This window comes from Phyllostomus discolor, chromosome 1, assembly GCF_004126475.2.
Source record: "Phyllostomus discolor isolate MPI-MPIP mPhyDis1 chromosome 1, mPhyDis1.pri.v3, whole genome shotgun sequence".
Lineage (NCBI taxonomy): Eukaryota > Metazoa > Chordata > Mammalia > Chiroptera > Phyllostomidae > Phyllostomus > Phyllostomus discolor.
The window spans coordinates 91,422,948-91,440,535 of record NC_040903.2 but is presented as its reverse complement, the minus strand read 5'-3'; the positions used below and the strand labels follow the sequence as shown (position 1 = coordinate 91,440,535).

At 34.9% G+C, this 17,588-nt stretch overlaps 1 protein-coding gene across 1 annotated transcript in view; it reads right to left on the bottom strand.

Annotated features, from left to right (window-relative positions):
• STPG2 (sperm tail PG-rich repeat containing 2) overlaps nt 1–14,205 on the bottom strand; it is a 175,675-nt gene extending 161,470 nt beyond the window's left edge. Inside the window, 1 exon segment of the mRNA XM_028506247.2 lies at nt 14,050–14,205. Within this exon segment, the coding sequence (XP_028362048.1) occupies nt 14,050–14,158 (109 nt within the window). The 5' untranslated portion in view covers nt 14,159–14,205.
• Between the last annotated feature and the right edge of the window lie 3,383 nt (nt 14,206–17,588).

The following is a 17,588-nucleotide window of genomic DNA, read 5'->3' as shown; positions in this document are numbered from 1 at the left end:
ATCTTGCTAATCTGGACAAATAATAAAAGATATTTATTTTAAAACTGGAAGTAATGTGTTTCTTCTGAGGCCCACATGTATTAAATGTGACTGAAATCAAGAATTATTATTTATGTTAGTTACTGCAGCATCAAAAAAATGAGTAAAATGTAGACTTTACACTTAAAAAACAATAATCTATTGAAGATTAAGAAAAAGACTAAAATAATTTAATAAGCAAAAATATCTTAAGTGTCAAAATGCTTAGAAGCTCAAAAGAAGGGAACTTCTCAACCATACTTAGGTGGTTAGGACAAGCTTCATGGGTGATGTCAAAACTCTAGGTGTTAATTTAGTCACTGATGGTTTGAATAAGCTGTCCCAAAGCAAAACACACACACACACACACACTACTTTTGCATAGCAACAAAGACCACAAGGACAGAAACCCTTAAACAGAAGCCAATTTTCATTTTGAAAAAGCAAGGGTTGTTCAGTAGAACTGAGAAACTCAGGAAACCAGAGAAATGTTTCAAATCAGTGTAAGAAACCAGAGAACAATACACAGATTTCATTCCAAACACATGGATAACACACACAAACCACACTACAGATTATGTGAAGTCAATAGTGCAAACTACCAGAGAGTGTTCTTCTAAAAGGCAGGAAAATATGTCCTATAAACAAGAAAAAGTCAATGAAAAGAAAAAGATTTAGATGTGAGAACATGGAATTAACATGTAAGAACATTAAAATATTTATTACAAATATTCATATATTCAACAAATGATTTCAGAGAGAAAACACTCAAAATATATAAAATCATTTAGTAACCTCAACTGTTGATACTATACTCTCAGAACTAATAGCATATTCTACCAGAAAGTAGAAGAAAGGTGAACATGATGAGATAACAAAGGGAAGATACTATTAAAAGACCCAAATCAAACTTCTAAAATAAAAAGTACCACTTTACAGATTAACAACAAATTTTATGTGGGTTAATAAATAATATTTTTTCTCAATTCTCTTTTTTAATTGTTCAATTACAGTTGCCCCCATTTTCCCCTATTACTCTTCCGCATCATAACCTCCCCATCTTCCACATTCAGTCCTCACCACCCCACCTTTGTCTTTGTCCATGGGTCTTTTATACATGTTCTTTGACTCTTCCCTTTCTTTTTCCCATTGTCCTCCTCCCTCTTCCCCTCTGATCACTGTCAGTTTGTTCTTTATTTCCATGTCTCTGTTTATATTTTGCTAGCATGTTTATTTTGTTGATGAGGTTCCACTTATATATGAGATCATATGGTATTTGTCTTTCACCACCTGGCTTATTTCACTCAGCATAATGCTTTCCAGTTCCATCCATTCTGTCATGAATGGTAGAAGTTCCTTCTTTCTTTTTGCTGTATAGTATTCCATTGTGTAAATGTACCACAGTTTTTTGATCCATTCATTTATACAAGGTATTGAAAGTAGAAACCAATCTCAAGGATAAAACTAAAAAACATTCAAATTCCTGGAGACTGAAGAGCATGCTATTAAACAATGAATGAGTTAGTAATGAGATCAAGGAAGAAACCAAAAAGTTTCTGGAAACAAATGAAATGAACACACAACAGTCCAAAACATATGGGACACAGCGAAGGCAGTCCTGAGAGGGAAGTTCATAGTGATACAGGCCTACCTAAAAAAGGTAGAAACATTTCAAATAAACAACCTAACCCAAGATCTACAAGATCTGGAGGAACAACAACAAAGTCCAAAGCAAGTAGAAGGAAGGAAATAATTGAGATCAGAGCAGAATTAAATGACATGGAGACTAAAAGCACAATTCAAAGGATCAATAAGTCCAGGAGCTGGTTGTTTGAAAAGATAAACAAAATCAACAAGATTTTAACCAGATTCATCAAGAAAAAAAAGAGAGAGGACCCAAATAAACAAAATCAGAAATGAAAGAAGAGCAATTACAACTGATACTACAGAAATACACAGGATTGTAGGAAATTACTGTGAACAACTGTATGCCAAGAAATTTGAAAACCTAGGTGAAATCGACAAATTCCTAGAAACATATAATCTTCTGAAACTAAATCAAGAAGAAGCAGAAAACCTGAACACCCAGCACGTAAAAGGCCTGGACTGGATGGTTTCACAGAATTATACAAAATATTTAAGGAAGAGCTAGCCCCAATCCTTCTCAAACTATTCAAAAAAATCCAAGAAAAGGGAAAACTCCCAAACTCTTTTTATGAGGCCAGTATCATCCTAATCCCCAAACCAGATATAGGCACAACAAAGAAAGAAAACTACAGGCCAATACTGCTGATGAATATAGATGCTAAAATCCTCAACAAAATGTTGGCAAACCACATCGAGCAATGCATTAAAAAGATCATACACTATGATCAAGTGGGATTTATTTCAGGGATGCAAGGATGGTACAATTTTCTCAATTCTTAATCCCTCAAAAACAATTGATGGTTTAAAGCAAAAATCATTTCAATTTACATAGCATAGGTAGAAGTAAAATGTATGGCCACAGTAGCACAAAGGGGGAGATGAGTGAAATGTAAGCACACTGTCATAAGGCATGCCATACATAGAGTGGCACAGCATTTTTTAAATAAAACTCTAGAAAAAGAACAAAATAGAGACAAGCAATCAGGTAAATGCAGAGTTCAAAACACTGGATACAAGGATGCTCAAGAAACTTAGTGAGGACCTCAACAACATTTTTTTAAAGTCCAGTCAGAAATGAAGGATATACTAATTAAAATAAAGAACAATTTACAGGGAATCAACAGTAGAGTGGATGAAGCTAAGAATCAAATCAGTGGTTTGTAATATAAGGAAGCAAAAAACAACCAATCAGAAGAGCAAGCCCTGGCTGATGTGGCTCAGTGGATTGAGTTCTGACCTGAAAACCAAAAGGTCACTGGTTTGATTCCCAGTAAGGGAACATACCTGGGTTGTGGGCCAGGTCTGGAGTTGGAGGCATGTGAGAAGCAACCAATCAAAGTATCTCTCACACATCAATGCTTCTCACCCTTTTTCCCTCCTTTCTCCTCTCTCTAAAAATAAATAAATAAAATCTTATAAAAAGAACAGAAAGAAGAAAAAAGAATCCAAAAAAGTGAGACTAGTGTAAGGATCCTCTGGGACAACCTCAAGCAAACCAACATTTGCATCATGGTTGTGCCAGAAGGAGAAGAGAGAGCAAGAAACAGGCAACCAGTTGAAAAAATAATGACAGAAACTTCCCTAACTTGGTGAAGGAAATAGACATATGAGTCCAGGAAATGCAGAGTCCCAAACAAAATGAACTACATCAAGACACATCATAATTAAAATGCTAAAGGTTAAAACAAAGAGAAAAATCTTAGGAGCAGCAAGAGAAAAGCATTTAATTACCTACAAGACAGCTCCCATTAAGACTGTCAGCTGATTTCTCCAAAGAAATTTTGCAGGCTAGAAGAGACTGGCAAGAAATATTCAGAGTCATAAAAAGCTGAATCCTACAACCAAGATTACTCTCCTTGGCAAAGCTATTATTTACAATCAAAGAACAAATTTAAAGCTTCCTAAACAAGAAAAAGCTAAAGGAGTTCATCACCAGCAAACCAGTATTATGTGAAATGTTGAAGGGTCTTCTTGAAGAGGAAGAAGATAGAAAATATGAACAATAAAATGACAATAAATGCATATCTATCAACAATTGATTCTTAAAATCAACAAACAAGCTGAAGAGAAACAGAAACATAGATACAGGGAGCATTTTGATAGTTGTCAGATAACACAGAGTCAGGGGGATGAGGGAAAAAAGTGAAAGGATTAAGAAGTACAAATCAGTAGTTACAGAATAGTCACAGGAATGTAAAATACAGCATAGGGAATAGAGTAGCCAAAGCACATATATGCATTACCCATGGACATGGTCAGTGGTGTGGGGATTGCCTGTGGAAGTAGGGTGGCAGCTGGGTAGATGGGGAAAAGGGGGGAGGAGCTGGGACAACTATAATGGCATAAACAATAAAATATAATTTATAAAAATAATAATTAAGCATATATAAAATTAACTAGAGTTTAAAAAGCATAAAGACACAGTTTCAAAATAAAATGATGAAAAAAGATATATCATGCATCCATGAATCAAAGAAAGCTATTATGACTATATTAAATTCAGACAAGGAATACCAGGGATAAGAGAAATATTGCATATGATAAAGGGGTCACTTCGAGAGGGTTTAATAATTCATATAGAAATGCAAAGAAGTACAATAACTGCCATAAAAATCAAAATAGCACTTACCTATAGGGAAAAGGGAAAGGGTTATGATCCAAAAGGAAATTTTAGCAATGTTTCATTTCTTGACTTGAGTATTCACTTTTTAATCCACAAATTTATATTTTATGTTTTCTGTGTATATTTCTCACAATTAAAAGTATATTTTAATCGCACATTTAAAAGTATATCTCTTAGCCTTGGCTGGTGTAGCTCAGTAGATTGAGTGCAGGCTGCAAATCAAAGCATCGCAGGTTCGATTCCCAGTCAGGGCACATGCCTGGGTTGCAGGCCACAGCCCCCAGCAACTACACATTGATGTTTCTCTCTCTCTCTTTCTCCCTCCCTTCCCTCTCTAAAAATAAATAAATAAAATCTTTTTAAAAAAGGAGTCGTTTAAAAAATAAATAAATAAAAGTATATCTCTTCTAAGTTCATGCAGACACTAAGGTATGTAAGATAGATATGAGAACTAAGATAAGAAAGTTAAGTTCAGACTAGTTCTGAGGCTGCCGTTATCAGAACATGGCAGAAATTCTTACTGAATTTACCTAAAGAAGTGTAAAATTAATTGCAAAATACTAAAATTTACATCAAAATACAAAAACCAAAATATACAATAGCCCTATTAATTCAAGACATTAAATCTTTATTGAAGTTTTTAAAAATGAATTATGATCCTTCATTAATGGTCTAAAAGCATATATGAAATATTGAGTTCAAATAAAACTACAAAAATTTGAAATGATTATACTGATAACTCCATGAGAAAAGAGACTTCTGTTTTATTCATAGCTGTATACCTAATGATTACAGTTAGGGTGACACACTGTCCTAGTTTGCCCAGGAAACAGGACTTACAGTGTTAAAACCAGGACATATCCAGACAAAACAGGATGATTGCTCACCCCATCACAGTGTCCTGCATATTAAATAGTAAATGTATAATTAATAGGTGATATTTTAAATTATACCTTTAATCATTCACTCAACAACACTGAGTGCTTTATTATATATCAGAGAGAGATAGTGAGGGTACAATAATGAATAAGCTAAAACCCTGGCCTCAAATAGTGGAGAAGCCAGACAAATAAGCAAATAAGTACACTATAAACAGTGTTACTAATAATTATGGTATAAAATATGACTGTTCTGGGAAATTAGAGTTGGTAGAGTGTAAGATTAGTTTTATATGGGACATATGGATATATTGACATGTAAAGTGTCAACTACAAATAGAATAACCTGTCAGGTAAAAAGAAATTAAGAATATAAAAGATGAAAAGGTTTGAAAAAATAAGTTTAGTTTGGGATATATTGAGTTTGAGGTGCCAACAGCAGGAGATAATATCTAACTGGCATGAAGCAATAAAAGTCCATTCTGAGAAAGAAGGTGGGCAGCATGTGATTAAAAACAAATTCTACCCCACAACTACCACCACAAAACAAAACAGAAAGCATTATTCACATAAAAGCAAACTAGATTTTTAAACATATAGAGCAGTGATTTTCAACTTTTTCATCTCATGGCACATATAAACAAGTTATTAAAGTTCTGCAGCAAACCAAAAATATATTTTTTGCTAATCTGACAAAAAATAGATATAGTTTTAAATTATTCACACCAGATGGCTATTGTTATGTTGTCTGTTACTGATGTTTTATTTGACAACCTAAGGGAAAAGAGGTCAGTGCCCCTGACTAAATAGTCAGGTATTGAATGTTTTAAAAATTCTTATGGCACACAACAGTTGAAAATTGCTCATATAATATAATCACACACATATTATTTATTTAAACTTAAAAGTATATATATTGCATCCCCTAATGCAATCTCCCTAAATTCTGATTGGATAACAAGATAAAATCATTATTATTGGCATAAGCACATAGGCATAAGTACAAGACCACAGACAGCTCATGCTTCTGTGACAAATAAAGCTAACTATTCCCCAATCAAAGAAAAATCTGGGAAAGAATATATTTAGGAGCTGGTATCACCCAGTCTAGATAATTAATATAAAACCAATACACTGCTGGCTGGTGTGGCTCAGTTGGTTGGAGCATCATCCAGTAAACCAAAGAGTTGCAGTTCAATTCCATGCCTAGGTTGCAGGTTCAGTGCCCAATCAGGGCCTGTACAAGAGGCAACCATTTGATGTTTCTCTCCCACTCTCTCTCCTTCCCTTCCCCTTTCTCTAAAATCAATAAACATGTCCTCAGGTGAAGATGAAAAAAATACAGATGACTAATACACAACTAAAATGGGATGCCATTTACTATGTAAATCAGGGGTGTCAAACTCATTTCACCAGGAGCCATATCAGCCTTGCAGTTGCCTTCAAAGGGCTGAAATAATTTTAGGACTGTATAAACGTAACTACTCCTTAACTGTTAAGGAGTTGAAATTACATTTGGCCCTTTGAAGGCTGATATGGCCCCCAGTGAAAATGAGTTTGACACCCCTGATGTAAATCGAGCTCAAAACCAATTAAATACGTCTTAGCACATTAACACTAGGAGCAGTCACATTATTTAAAAGATTATGTTTTTACCATTTTTATCTGGTTGGTTTTCTCTTGAGAAAATTTGTTTTGATGATTAAGACAAGCTTGCATCTAAGATAATTGTGAGAAAATCAGGAAGCTCTCCTTAATCTGGAATTGGAATATCCATTATCTCCCCGACTCATGAAATCAGAGCAGCTGACACTTTCAGGCTGCAAATCCTGGGTAGAAAAGCCTCCCTGATCAAATAGCCAAAAGCCAAGACAATGAAGTTTGCAAATTAGGGTGGAAAGCATTTCCTGAGAAAAATGTGAAGATAACACATTGCAGGATTGACCAAGTAAGCCACAGTAAAAGGAGAGTGGTAATTAAGAAAGAGAAATACTGGGAATAAAAAGGAAGATTCTCGTTATTCAGGCAGAGCAGCAAAAAGGAAAAAGTACTAAAGAAGTGAGCAGAGTTGAAGAAACATCTTGGACAACATGAAACATAACAACAGCGGCATCATAAGAATACCAGAAAAAGAAGAGCGTGAGCAAGGAATCCAAAACTTCTCTAAAGAAATAATGACTGAAAACTTCCATAATCTGGTGGCAGAAAAAGTCACACAGGTCCAGGAAGCTCAGAGTCCCAAACATGTTGGACCTAAAGAAGACCACACCAAGACACATCATAATTAAAACAACAAGGCTTAAAGATAAGAAGAGAATCCTAAAAGCTGCAAGAGAAAAGCAGGTAGTTACCAACAAAGGTGCACCAATTAGACTGTCATCTGATTGGCTGATTACTCATCAGACACATGTCAACCAGAAGGAAGTGGCATGAAGTATTCAAGGTGATAAAAAGCAAGGAACTACAACCATATAGGGTACCATGTTGGGTAAAGGCTACTTTACCCAACATGGCTATCATTTAAAATCAAAGAAATAAGGAGCTTCTCAGGCAACAAAAAGCTAAAGGAGTTTGCTAACACTAAATCAGTACTGCAACAAATGTTAAATGACTTGCTTTAAGAAGAATAAAAAGAGAAAAGGGAAAAAAACAGAGGAATACAGTCTAACAATGTAATGGCACTACATACATATCTATCAATAATCACTTTAAATGTAAATGGCTTAAATGCTCCAACCAAAAGACACGGGGTAGCTGAACGGATAAGAAAAATAAGACCCATATATATGCTGCCTCCAAGAAACCCATCGCAGATCAAAAGATACACACAGACTAAAAGTAAAGATTGGAAAAGGGTATTTCATGCAAATGGAAAAAAAAAAACACCTGGGGTAGCAGTACTTATATATGAAAAAAATAGACTTTAAAACCCAGGCTATAGTAAGAGACAAAGAAGGACACCACATAATGATAAAGGGAAAAATTCATCAAAAGGATATAACCCTAGTAAACATTTATGCACCTAACATAGGATCACTTAAATATGTAAAGCAAATCTTGTAGGAAACAAAATGAGATCAACAGAAATACAGTCATAGTTGGGGGTTTTAACACCCCATTAACTTCAGTGGACAGATCTTCCCGACAGAAAATCAACTAGGAGAGAGCGGCCTTAAATGACACACTAGATCAACTGATTTAACTGATATTTTTAGAGCATTTCACCCCAAAACAGCAGAATATACATACTTTTCAAGTGCACATGGAATGTTTTCTAAGATAGACTGCATTCTAGGACACAAAACAAGTCTCAATAAATTTGAGAAGACAGAAGTCATATCAAGCATCTTCACTGGCTCAATGGTATAAAACTAAAAATCAATCACAAGTAGAACACTGAAAAGCACACCAAGATATGGAAGCTAAATAACATGTTGTTAAACAATGAATGGGTCCAGGAAGAAATCAAGATACCTTGGAATAAATGAAAATGAAGACACAATAATCCAAAATCTGTGGAACATTGAGAAAGCAACCCTAAGAGGGAAATTCATAACATTATAAGACTATCTCACAAAAAAAGGAAAAACTCAAATAACCAATCTAACTTCACACTTAAAGAAACTTGAAAAGTAACAACAAACAAAGCCCTAATTGATTAGAAGGAAGGAAATAATTAAGATGAGAGCAGAAATAAATGAAATAGAATCTTATAAAATGATACAAAAGATGAACAAATCCAGCAGCTGGTTCTTCAAACTGATAAACAAGATTGACAAACCTTTAAAAAAAACTCTTCAAAAAAAGAGAAATGATCCAAATAAATAAAATGAAAAATGAAAGAGAAGAAATAACGCTGACACCTAAGAAATATAAAGGATTGCAAGAGAATATTATGAACAATGATATGCCAACAAACTGGACAAACTGGACAAAATGGATAAATTCCTCAAGATGTCTAATCTTCCAAAAGTAAATCAGGAAGAATCAGAGAATCTGAATAAACAGATTACACCTAATGGAATTGAAGCAGTAATAAAAAACTCCCAACAAACAAAGCCCTAGACTGGATGGCTTTACAGGTGAATTTTACCAAACTTTCTGAGAACTAACACTTCTCTTTCTCAAACTACATAAAATTCAAGAGGAGAGATGGCTCTCAAACTCATTTTATGAGGTCAGCTTTATCCTAATTACAAAACCACATAAATACACTACAAAGAAAGAAAATTAAATGCCAATATTCCTGATGAACATAGATGCTAAAATCCTCAAATATGCAGAGGTATACACAGCTATTTCAATTAAGGGTCAGGTAGTATATAGTCAATAATATTGTAATAACTACATATGGTGCCAGGTGGATACTGGAAATATTGGGGGGGACACTTTGTGAAATATATGATTATCTAACCACTATACTATACAACTGAATCAAATACAAAATAATATTGAATGTAAACTATAATTTTGAAAAAGGGTCAGGTAGGTTTTGTAGAGTATAATGTAGGAGGAGCAAGATGATGGGAGTTTATGTAATTGTTACCTTGAATTACACAAGATAGGAAGACCTTAGAAAAGTGATTTTCAACTGGTATGATGCAAGATATTTTAACACATGCAATATATGACTATTTAATCAGGGACACTGACCTCTTTTCCCTTAAATTGTCAAATAAAAAAAAATGACAACAGCAACACACAATATCCATCTGATGTGAATGAATGAAAATTATACCTATATTGTTGTCAGATTGGCAAAACATATATTTTTGGTGTGCCACAGAATTTTAGTAATTACTTTATGTGTGCCATGAGATGAAAAAGGTTGAAAATACCTGCCTTAGAGTATTAGATCTTCAAATGAAAAGCAAATACTCTTTTTTGTTTTCTATTTGTACTTTTGACGTCTTTTTAATTTAATCTTTATTGTATTTTTCCATTACTATTTAGTCCCATTATACCTCCCTCTCTTAGCAATCACCACACTGTTGTCCATGTCCATGAGTCCTTTTTCCTTTTTGCTCAATCCTTCCACCCCTCCAACCTCCCCTCTCAGCTGTCATCCTGCTCTTTACGAGTCTGTCACTATTTTCCTTGTTAGTTTAGTTTGTTCATTAGATTCCACATATGAGTGAAATCATACGGTATTTGTCTTTCTCTGGCTGGCTTATTTCACTTAGCATAATGTTCTCCAAGTCCATCCACTGTTGCAAAGGGTAAATTTTTCTTCTTTTTTACTTCCAAGTAGTATTCCATTGTATAAGTGTCCTATACTTGTTTTATCCACTCATCTACTGATAGGATCATGGGCTGCTTCCACATCTTGGTGATTATAAACAATGCTACAGTGAACATAGAGGCTTTTATGTTCTTTTGAATTAGTGTTTTGTGTTCCTCAGACATATTCCCAGAAATAGGATAGCTGGGTCAAAAGGCCGGTCCATTTTTTAGGTATCCCCATAATATTTTCCACAGTGACTGCACCAGTCTGTATATCCAGCAACAGTGCAAAAGTGTTCCTCTTTCTCCACATCCTCTTCAGCACTTGTTGTTTGTTGTTTGTTGATTTATTGATGATAAACATTCCGACAGGTGTCTAATGATATCTCATTGTGGTTTTAATTGGCATTTCTCTGGTGATGCTGAGCGTCTTTTCATTTGTCTATTGGCCATTTGTATGTCCTCTTTTGAGGAGTGTCTATTCAGGACCTTTGCCCATTTTTTGATTGGATAGTTTATTTTTTGATGATGAGTTTTGTAAGTTCTTTATAAATTTTGCATATTAACCTCTTATCAGATGTATCGGCAAATATGTTTTTTAATTCTGTGGGGGATTTTTTGTTGTTGTTGATGATTTCCTTTGCTATGCAAAAGCTTTTTAGTTTGATGTAGTCCCATTTGTATATTTTTTCTTTTATTTCCCTTGCCTGGGGAAATACATTCAACAAAATATTGCTACAAGCAATGCCCAAGATGTTGCTACCAATGTTTCCTTCTATAATTTTTTATGGTCTTGGTTTTAACATTTAAGTCTTTGATTCATTTTGAATTCATTCCTGTGTGTGATATAAAAAGGTAGTCTAGTTTCACTTTTTGTATGTATCTAATTTTCTCACCATCATTTATTGAATAAACTATTTTTTGCCAATTGTATGTGATTGCTTCCTCTGTCAAATATTAATTGACTATAAAGCTGTGGGTTTCTTTCTGCAGTCTCTATTTTGTTCCAATGATCTATGTCTCTGTTTTTATGCCAGTACCATGCTGTTTTGATCATGGTGGCCTTAAACTATAGTTTCATATTAGGTATCATGATTTCTCCTACTTTGTTCTTCTTTTTCAGGATCACTGTTGTCATTTGAGGCCTTTTGTGGTTCCATATACATTTTTGAAATATTTGTTCTAGTTGTGTGAAATACATCATTGGAATCTTGATAGGAATTGCATCAAATCTATATATTGTTTTGGAAAGTATGGACATTTTAATAATGTTAATTCTTCTTATCCACGAACATGGTATCTCATTTGTATCTTCAGTTTCTTTCTTCAGTGTCTCACAATTTTCCAAGTACAGGTCTTTTACATCCATGGTTAGGTTTATTCCTAGGTATTTAGTCTTTTTGTAGCAATTGTGAATAGGATTGTTTCCTTAATTTTGCTTTCCATTACTTTGTTATTGGCATATAAAAACACAACTGACTTCTGGGTATTAGTTTTGTATCCTGCTAAATTCATTAATCTGTTCTATTAGTTTCTTGGTGGAATTTGGGGTTCTCTATGCACAGTACCATGTCATCTGCCAATAATGACAGTTTTACTTCTCCCATTTGGATGCCTTTTATTTCTTCTGCTTGTCTGATTGCTGTGACTAGGACATCCAGTACTATGTTCAACAAAAGATGTGAAAGTGGACATACCTGTCCTATTCCCAGTCTTAAGGAGGAATGAATGTAGTTTTCTCCCATTAAATATGATGCTGGCAGTGGATTGTCATATATGGCTTTTATTATGTTTAAGTGTGTTTCCTTTAATCCAACTTTGCTGAGAGCTTTTATCATAAATTGATGATGGATTTTATCAAATGTTTTTTCAGCATCTATTAACATGATCATATGATTTTTATCCTTGATTTTTTTTATGTGGTGCATCATGTTTATTGATTTGCGAATGTTGTACCAACCTTGCATTCTGGAGTAAATCCCACTTGATCATGGAATATAATCTTTTTGGTGCATTGCTGTATTCTGTTTGCTAATATTTTGTTTTGAAGATTTTAATGTCTATGTTCATCAAGTATATTGGCCTATAAGTATTTTTTTAATAGTAATAGTATCTTTATCTGGTTTTGGAATCAGGATAAAGCTGGCCTCATAAAATGAGTTTGAGAGGCTTCCTTCCACTTAAATTATGAAATACTTTGAGAAAGAGAGGTGTTAGTTCTCAGAATGTTTGATAAAATTCACCTGTGAAGCCATCCAGTGCAGGGCTTTTGTTTGGGGGGAATTTTTCGATTACTGCTTCAATTTCTGGTATAATCTGTCTATTCAGATTCTCTGATTCTTCTTGATTTAGTTTTAGAAGATTGTATGTTCCTAGCAATTTATCCATTTCATCTAGGTTATCCAGAAATTAAAACTTTTAAAGAAGACTATGAGGGATTGGTTAGAGAGAGAAGAAAAATTATTCTCTGACTTAGCATGTTATAAATTTTTATTACTCCTAACCATTTCAGGCACTGTTCCAAAATAATACTTGGAAAGGGAACCAGGAAAAAATAATAATACAAGCTACAAGAAAAAGAAACATTTTCACAAAATGAGTGGTCAGTTGTACCAAAATAAAATAAGGCTTGAAAGTGTCATAAGTGTAAGCATTTTGGATGATCACTGGTGGTTAGTAAATCATTTGGGAGTTAATGCTTGTAACAACTCAACTGCATTAAAGACAGACATAATAACTGCCAGCAATACTGCTATTGATATCAAATGCCAAAAAGCTGTAAAACTCAAAATTAAAATGATGACAAATGACAAATTGTACTCTACCCAAAGAAACCTGAATAAACCTAATGTACTAATCTGATCAGTCACGTCAAAGTAATAAATCCTGGCATATGTTTAAAAATACACATATAGTGTAGGAATAGGAAAAATGCAGGTTAACAGGGAACAAACTTTACCTTGGGTGGTATTAAACTCTACAAAATCAGTGGATTGGGGAATGCAGAAAGCAAATTGGAAATATTTATTAAATTTCCCCTAAGTCATTAACTGCAAACACAAGAAGAGAGTGAATAATTATTTCAATTATCCATTCCCAGTCTATCTCTCAAGAGTATAGCTTTTCTTTCCAGAATATGAGATAAAGGGACCCTCTTCAAGTATGTCCAGAGAACATAAGTTTGGTCAGACAAGGGGCATCTCTCTGAAAAAGATACACGATATTGCAAAAGATAAATATAAAAGCTAGATTTTAGTAAATAAATGCACCTCTGGCTAATGGTAGGAAAGGTGTGTGAGGCAGACAGGGTTACAGTGAAGAGAGACAGTAGGAGGTAAGAAGTACACAGCATTTGGAGACTCATACAGGCAACAGAGCTAGAAAATCAAAACCTTAGATCTAATCTGTACAATTGAAAGCATGATGTAGACAAACACTGTAGAATCAAAAATCCTACCCATATGCTTTAGGGCGTTGTGAAATGGGTAAAATGGTTTTACTAGTTGCTACTTATAAAATAAGATAGTATTTTCCAACCTACTTCATATTTTGTTATACTTACAAAGTGGTACTATTACATTTAATTCACAGGCACACAGAAGCAGAGCAGGATGAATGTGAGGTGCCCGTCACAGAAGACGTGCTTTCCTCACATCTTACCTGTTGCCTGCTGCTTCAGGAAAGGTACCTGGTAGGATCCAGGACCCACATGATCCTCAGTGCCTCCGCCTTCAGCAAATCTGAGCACTCGAGGAGTCCGATCATACATAATGGCACAAGGGGCTGGAAGCAGGCAGCTGAAAGGGATAAAAACAATGGAGCTAGAGGAGATGTGGAGCAAAATGAAGCCGACAACAGTCTGACTTAGGGGGTTGAACTTCCATGAATGGAGGAGCTAGCATGGTGGGCTATCACCCCACCTGCTCATGGGTGTCAGATTTACCCCAGGTAGAATTCTAGCCCAGTGGCAAATTGGAAGAGAGCCGGAAGTGGTAAATTTCTAGCCCAGTGGTAAATTGGAAGAGAGCCGGACCAGAGACAAGACACCCCATACAATCATTGGTTCACAAGCTGAAAGCTGAGGCGCCACAGCCAAAAGGAAGACTTAGAGACAAGTCTTCTTCCCTGTTTTTCTGGCCCCGACTTCACCCCAAAAGTGTCTGGAGGAGAAGCTGATGTTCTTTTTCTTGCAAAGCCCTTGAAGCATGCGTACGGAGTAGTGAGACTTCCCTGCTTTCTCAGCCTTGCACTCTCTAAAGTAGGCCAACTGCTGGAGGTCCTGGGCTGGTAAGAAAAGCTCTAGGAAAGGAATTAAAGCAGGCAGGGTTAACTTGACAGTGATGCATTTCCCTCATGAATGAATCAGACCGACTGGGAAGAGACTAGCAAAAAACTGAATGAAAAAGCAAATTAGCGCGAAGTAGAGTCTTGGTTCTGCAAGCTGGTCCCCTTTTCCTATTATACAGCTACACTCGCACTCACGGAGGGAAAGTACCTCTGACTTTATCCCATAAATAATTCAGACTGCGCTAAGAGAAACCCAGGATGTGCAGATGACAACAGACGGGGTCGAGGTGGGGAGGAGAAGCTCACCGAGAGAAGCAAACCAAGTGCGGGTAACAACAGAACGCTGCTTCTGTTGTTAGGTTCCAGGCAACAACAGCATTCATTCTTTCTCCAAGCAAAAGCCTGGAGAAAGGGCAGTCCACCCCACTAAACCAATGGGCTCTTTAACCTTAAGCAAAAGGAATCTTAAAGGTGTTAAGGGGTCTATTTCAGAATCCACCTCAAGATTGCCTCACGGCCGTCTTTTAAGGAAGGCTCATCCAGATTCTAATCATCCTTTTAAAGATTTAAACAAATCCTACCTTCACCAGGCCTTACTTCAAAGGAGCTACAGTACTTAAATTTGTTCCTGTTATAAATATTTGTGGTATTTATAGTCTAGAACACGATTTGATACACAATTTGTGGGTCATTTATTGTAGCTTGTTTCATATATGTTAGAATGTTCCCTGTACAAGGCTATATGTTTCTCAAATCTGTAATATCATTTCCCCCTACTAAATAGCTAGCTGAATAATTATTTCTTCACTTAAAATATCACTTATTGGCATATGCTATAGGTTCAGTACCAACTAGGTCACGGGGATACAAAGATACAAGAAAGTCCCCCATCCTCAGGTGTTCGTTATCTAATGGAAAAAGAGACAGGTACCATCCATCACAAGAGGCAGCAAGAGGGGCATATAAAACGATGAGAAAAGAAATATTACAGTACTTTGGAAAACCCCTCTTCCTACCAAGAAACTACATATTGATCAGTGATTCTTTCACACTTGCTTCAATGCTTGCATCCTTACAGAAACCCTCATAGTTCTTTCAAGGTTATTGAAGCTTTATTTTTTTTAAGCTGCTACACTGAGATCTAGAATACAATTACTACTAGACTTTATGATACAGTACAAAGACAAGAATTACAGAGGTTAAAGGAGAAAAATCTATATACTGTAGAGGAGATCCAACGGTGCTTGTAAATTGGCCTTCTGTTAGACATCATTGGCCATTTACCCAAACAAGAATATAAATCCAGGAAGGAAGCTCAGGTCTAGGTCATCAATCCTGTAGGCACCAGCACAGATGTTTACATCCTTCTTCTGACTCTTCTTTGCTGCAATAGCCCTGATTTAACAGGGATAGAATTGGGTTTGAGATTGGGAATGGAAGTGGAAAAAGCAAGATTTATCTGCTTTCTCTCTGAATTTATTTTTGGACAGTAAGCAGAACCTCACTTTCACAAAAGGAATTCTTTGTAGGATCTATCCTAGCTCGTTTATAAACCTTACAGGGGAGTTTGTGACTTTAAGGCCTTTGTACCAGCTAGGAATACAGTGTTTATCTTTCCTGCCTCCTCAAAGCATGTCTTTTCCTCAAGGACCTCACACAGCAGGGCAGCTGATCAATGGTAAGACTCTAGTTTTTCTGAGTCTTGTGGCCAGAGCCAATGTAAGTATCACACCACTGAGATACAACCTCTGCACACTTCAAATTTTGTAATAATTGGTCTCAGAATTCTGCATTCTTAACAAAAAGTCTTTCTTCAAAAAGTTTTGAGTGTGAATATCCTCTCTATTTCCTTTATCACTGTGCCTGTTCTCTCTACCTTTCTTACCTATTATGTACCTCATATGGTTCAGTAACCAGAATGGTACACAGTATTTCAGAATTGGAAATTATTTTTAAATAAAAAGAGTAAACCTTTTTCATTATGGTAATGTTAAATACCACATCTCATTGTGGTAAATATTTTTGAATAGTTTAGAATGAGAGTGCTACTAAAAAAAATATTGATACAAAATTATAAGTACACATGAACACAAAGAATTTGGTTCAGCATTTTTCAACTCCTGTAAAACAGTTTTAATAACATTTAATGCTACTTTTAATGTGGTTACGCTATATAGCCACTTCCATGGTATTAGTAATAGATGGAAACTATGTTTTGAACTGACATTTATTTGACTACAAAATTTGGGTTCTTTCCATTCCCCATGATGGCTCCAGCTAAAATAAACTTTTAAATGAAGATTTAATAAGTCAAATTGATTTTTTATTGAATATGTTAGCTGTAATGAAGAATTGCACAGTCACCAATTTTTTTTACAGCACATTAAAAAGTAAGCAGATAACTACACATGTGATCTAGAGTACAGCATGAGGGATAACAATTGTCCCTTAAATAGCATGATACATCTCATAAGTATGATAAAGCTGAATGGGTTTTGAAACTAATTTTTTCAACCTATTGTGACTTACTTGTTTTCCATTGTGCTTTTTGTTTAAACACAAATAAAGTTATGGTAATAAATGATTTAGTATATATCAAAATCAACCAAATATACCTTTTCAGTGTTATTAAAAGTCACATTGCACAGTTATATGCAATCAAGTTAAAATAAAAATTTATTTTTATATAATAATTTGAAGTTTACAAAGTTTATTTCACATTCAGTATTTTGTTTAATATAAATTTATTTTTCTCTAAACTATAGAATTAATATGAAAACCCATATTAATTTTATGAAATGTGGTTTAAAAAATTATATGAAAGTATATGAAAAAATTATATGAAAATTATATGAAATTTACAAAAAATTATATGAAATTTTATGAAATGTGGTTTAAAAAATTATACCACA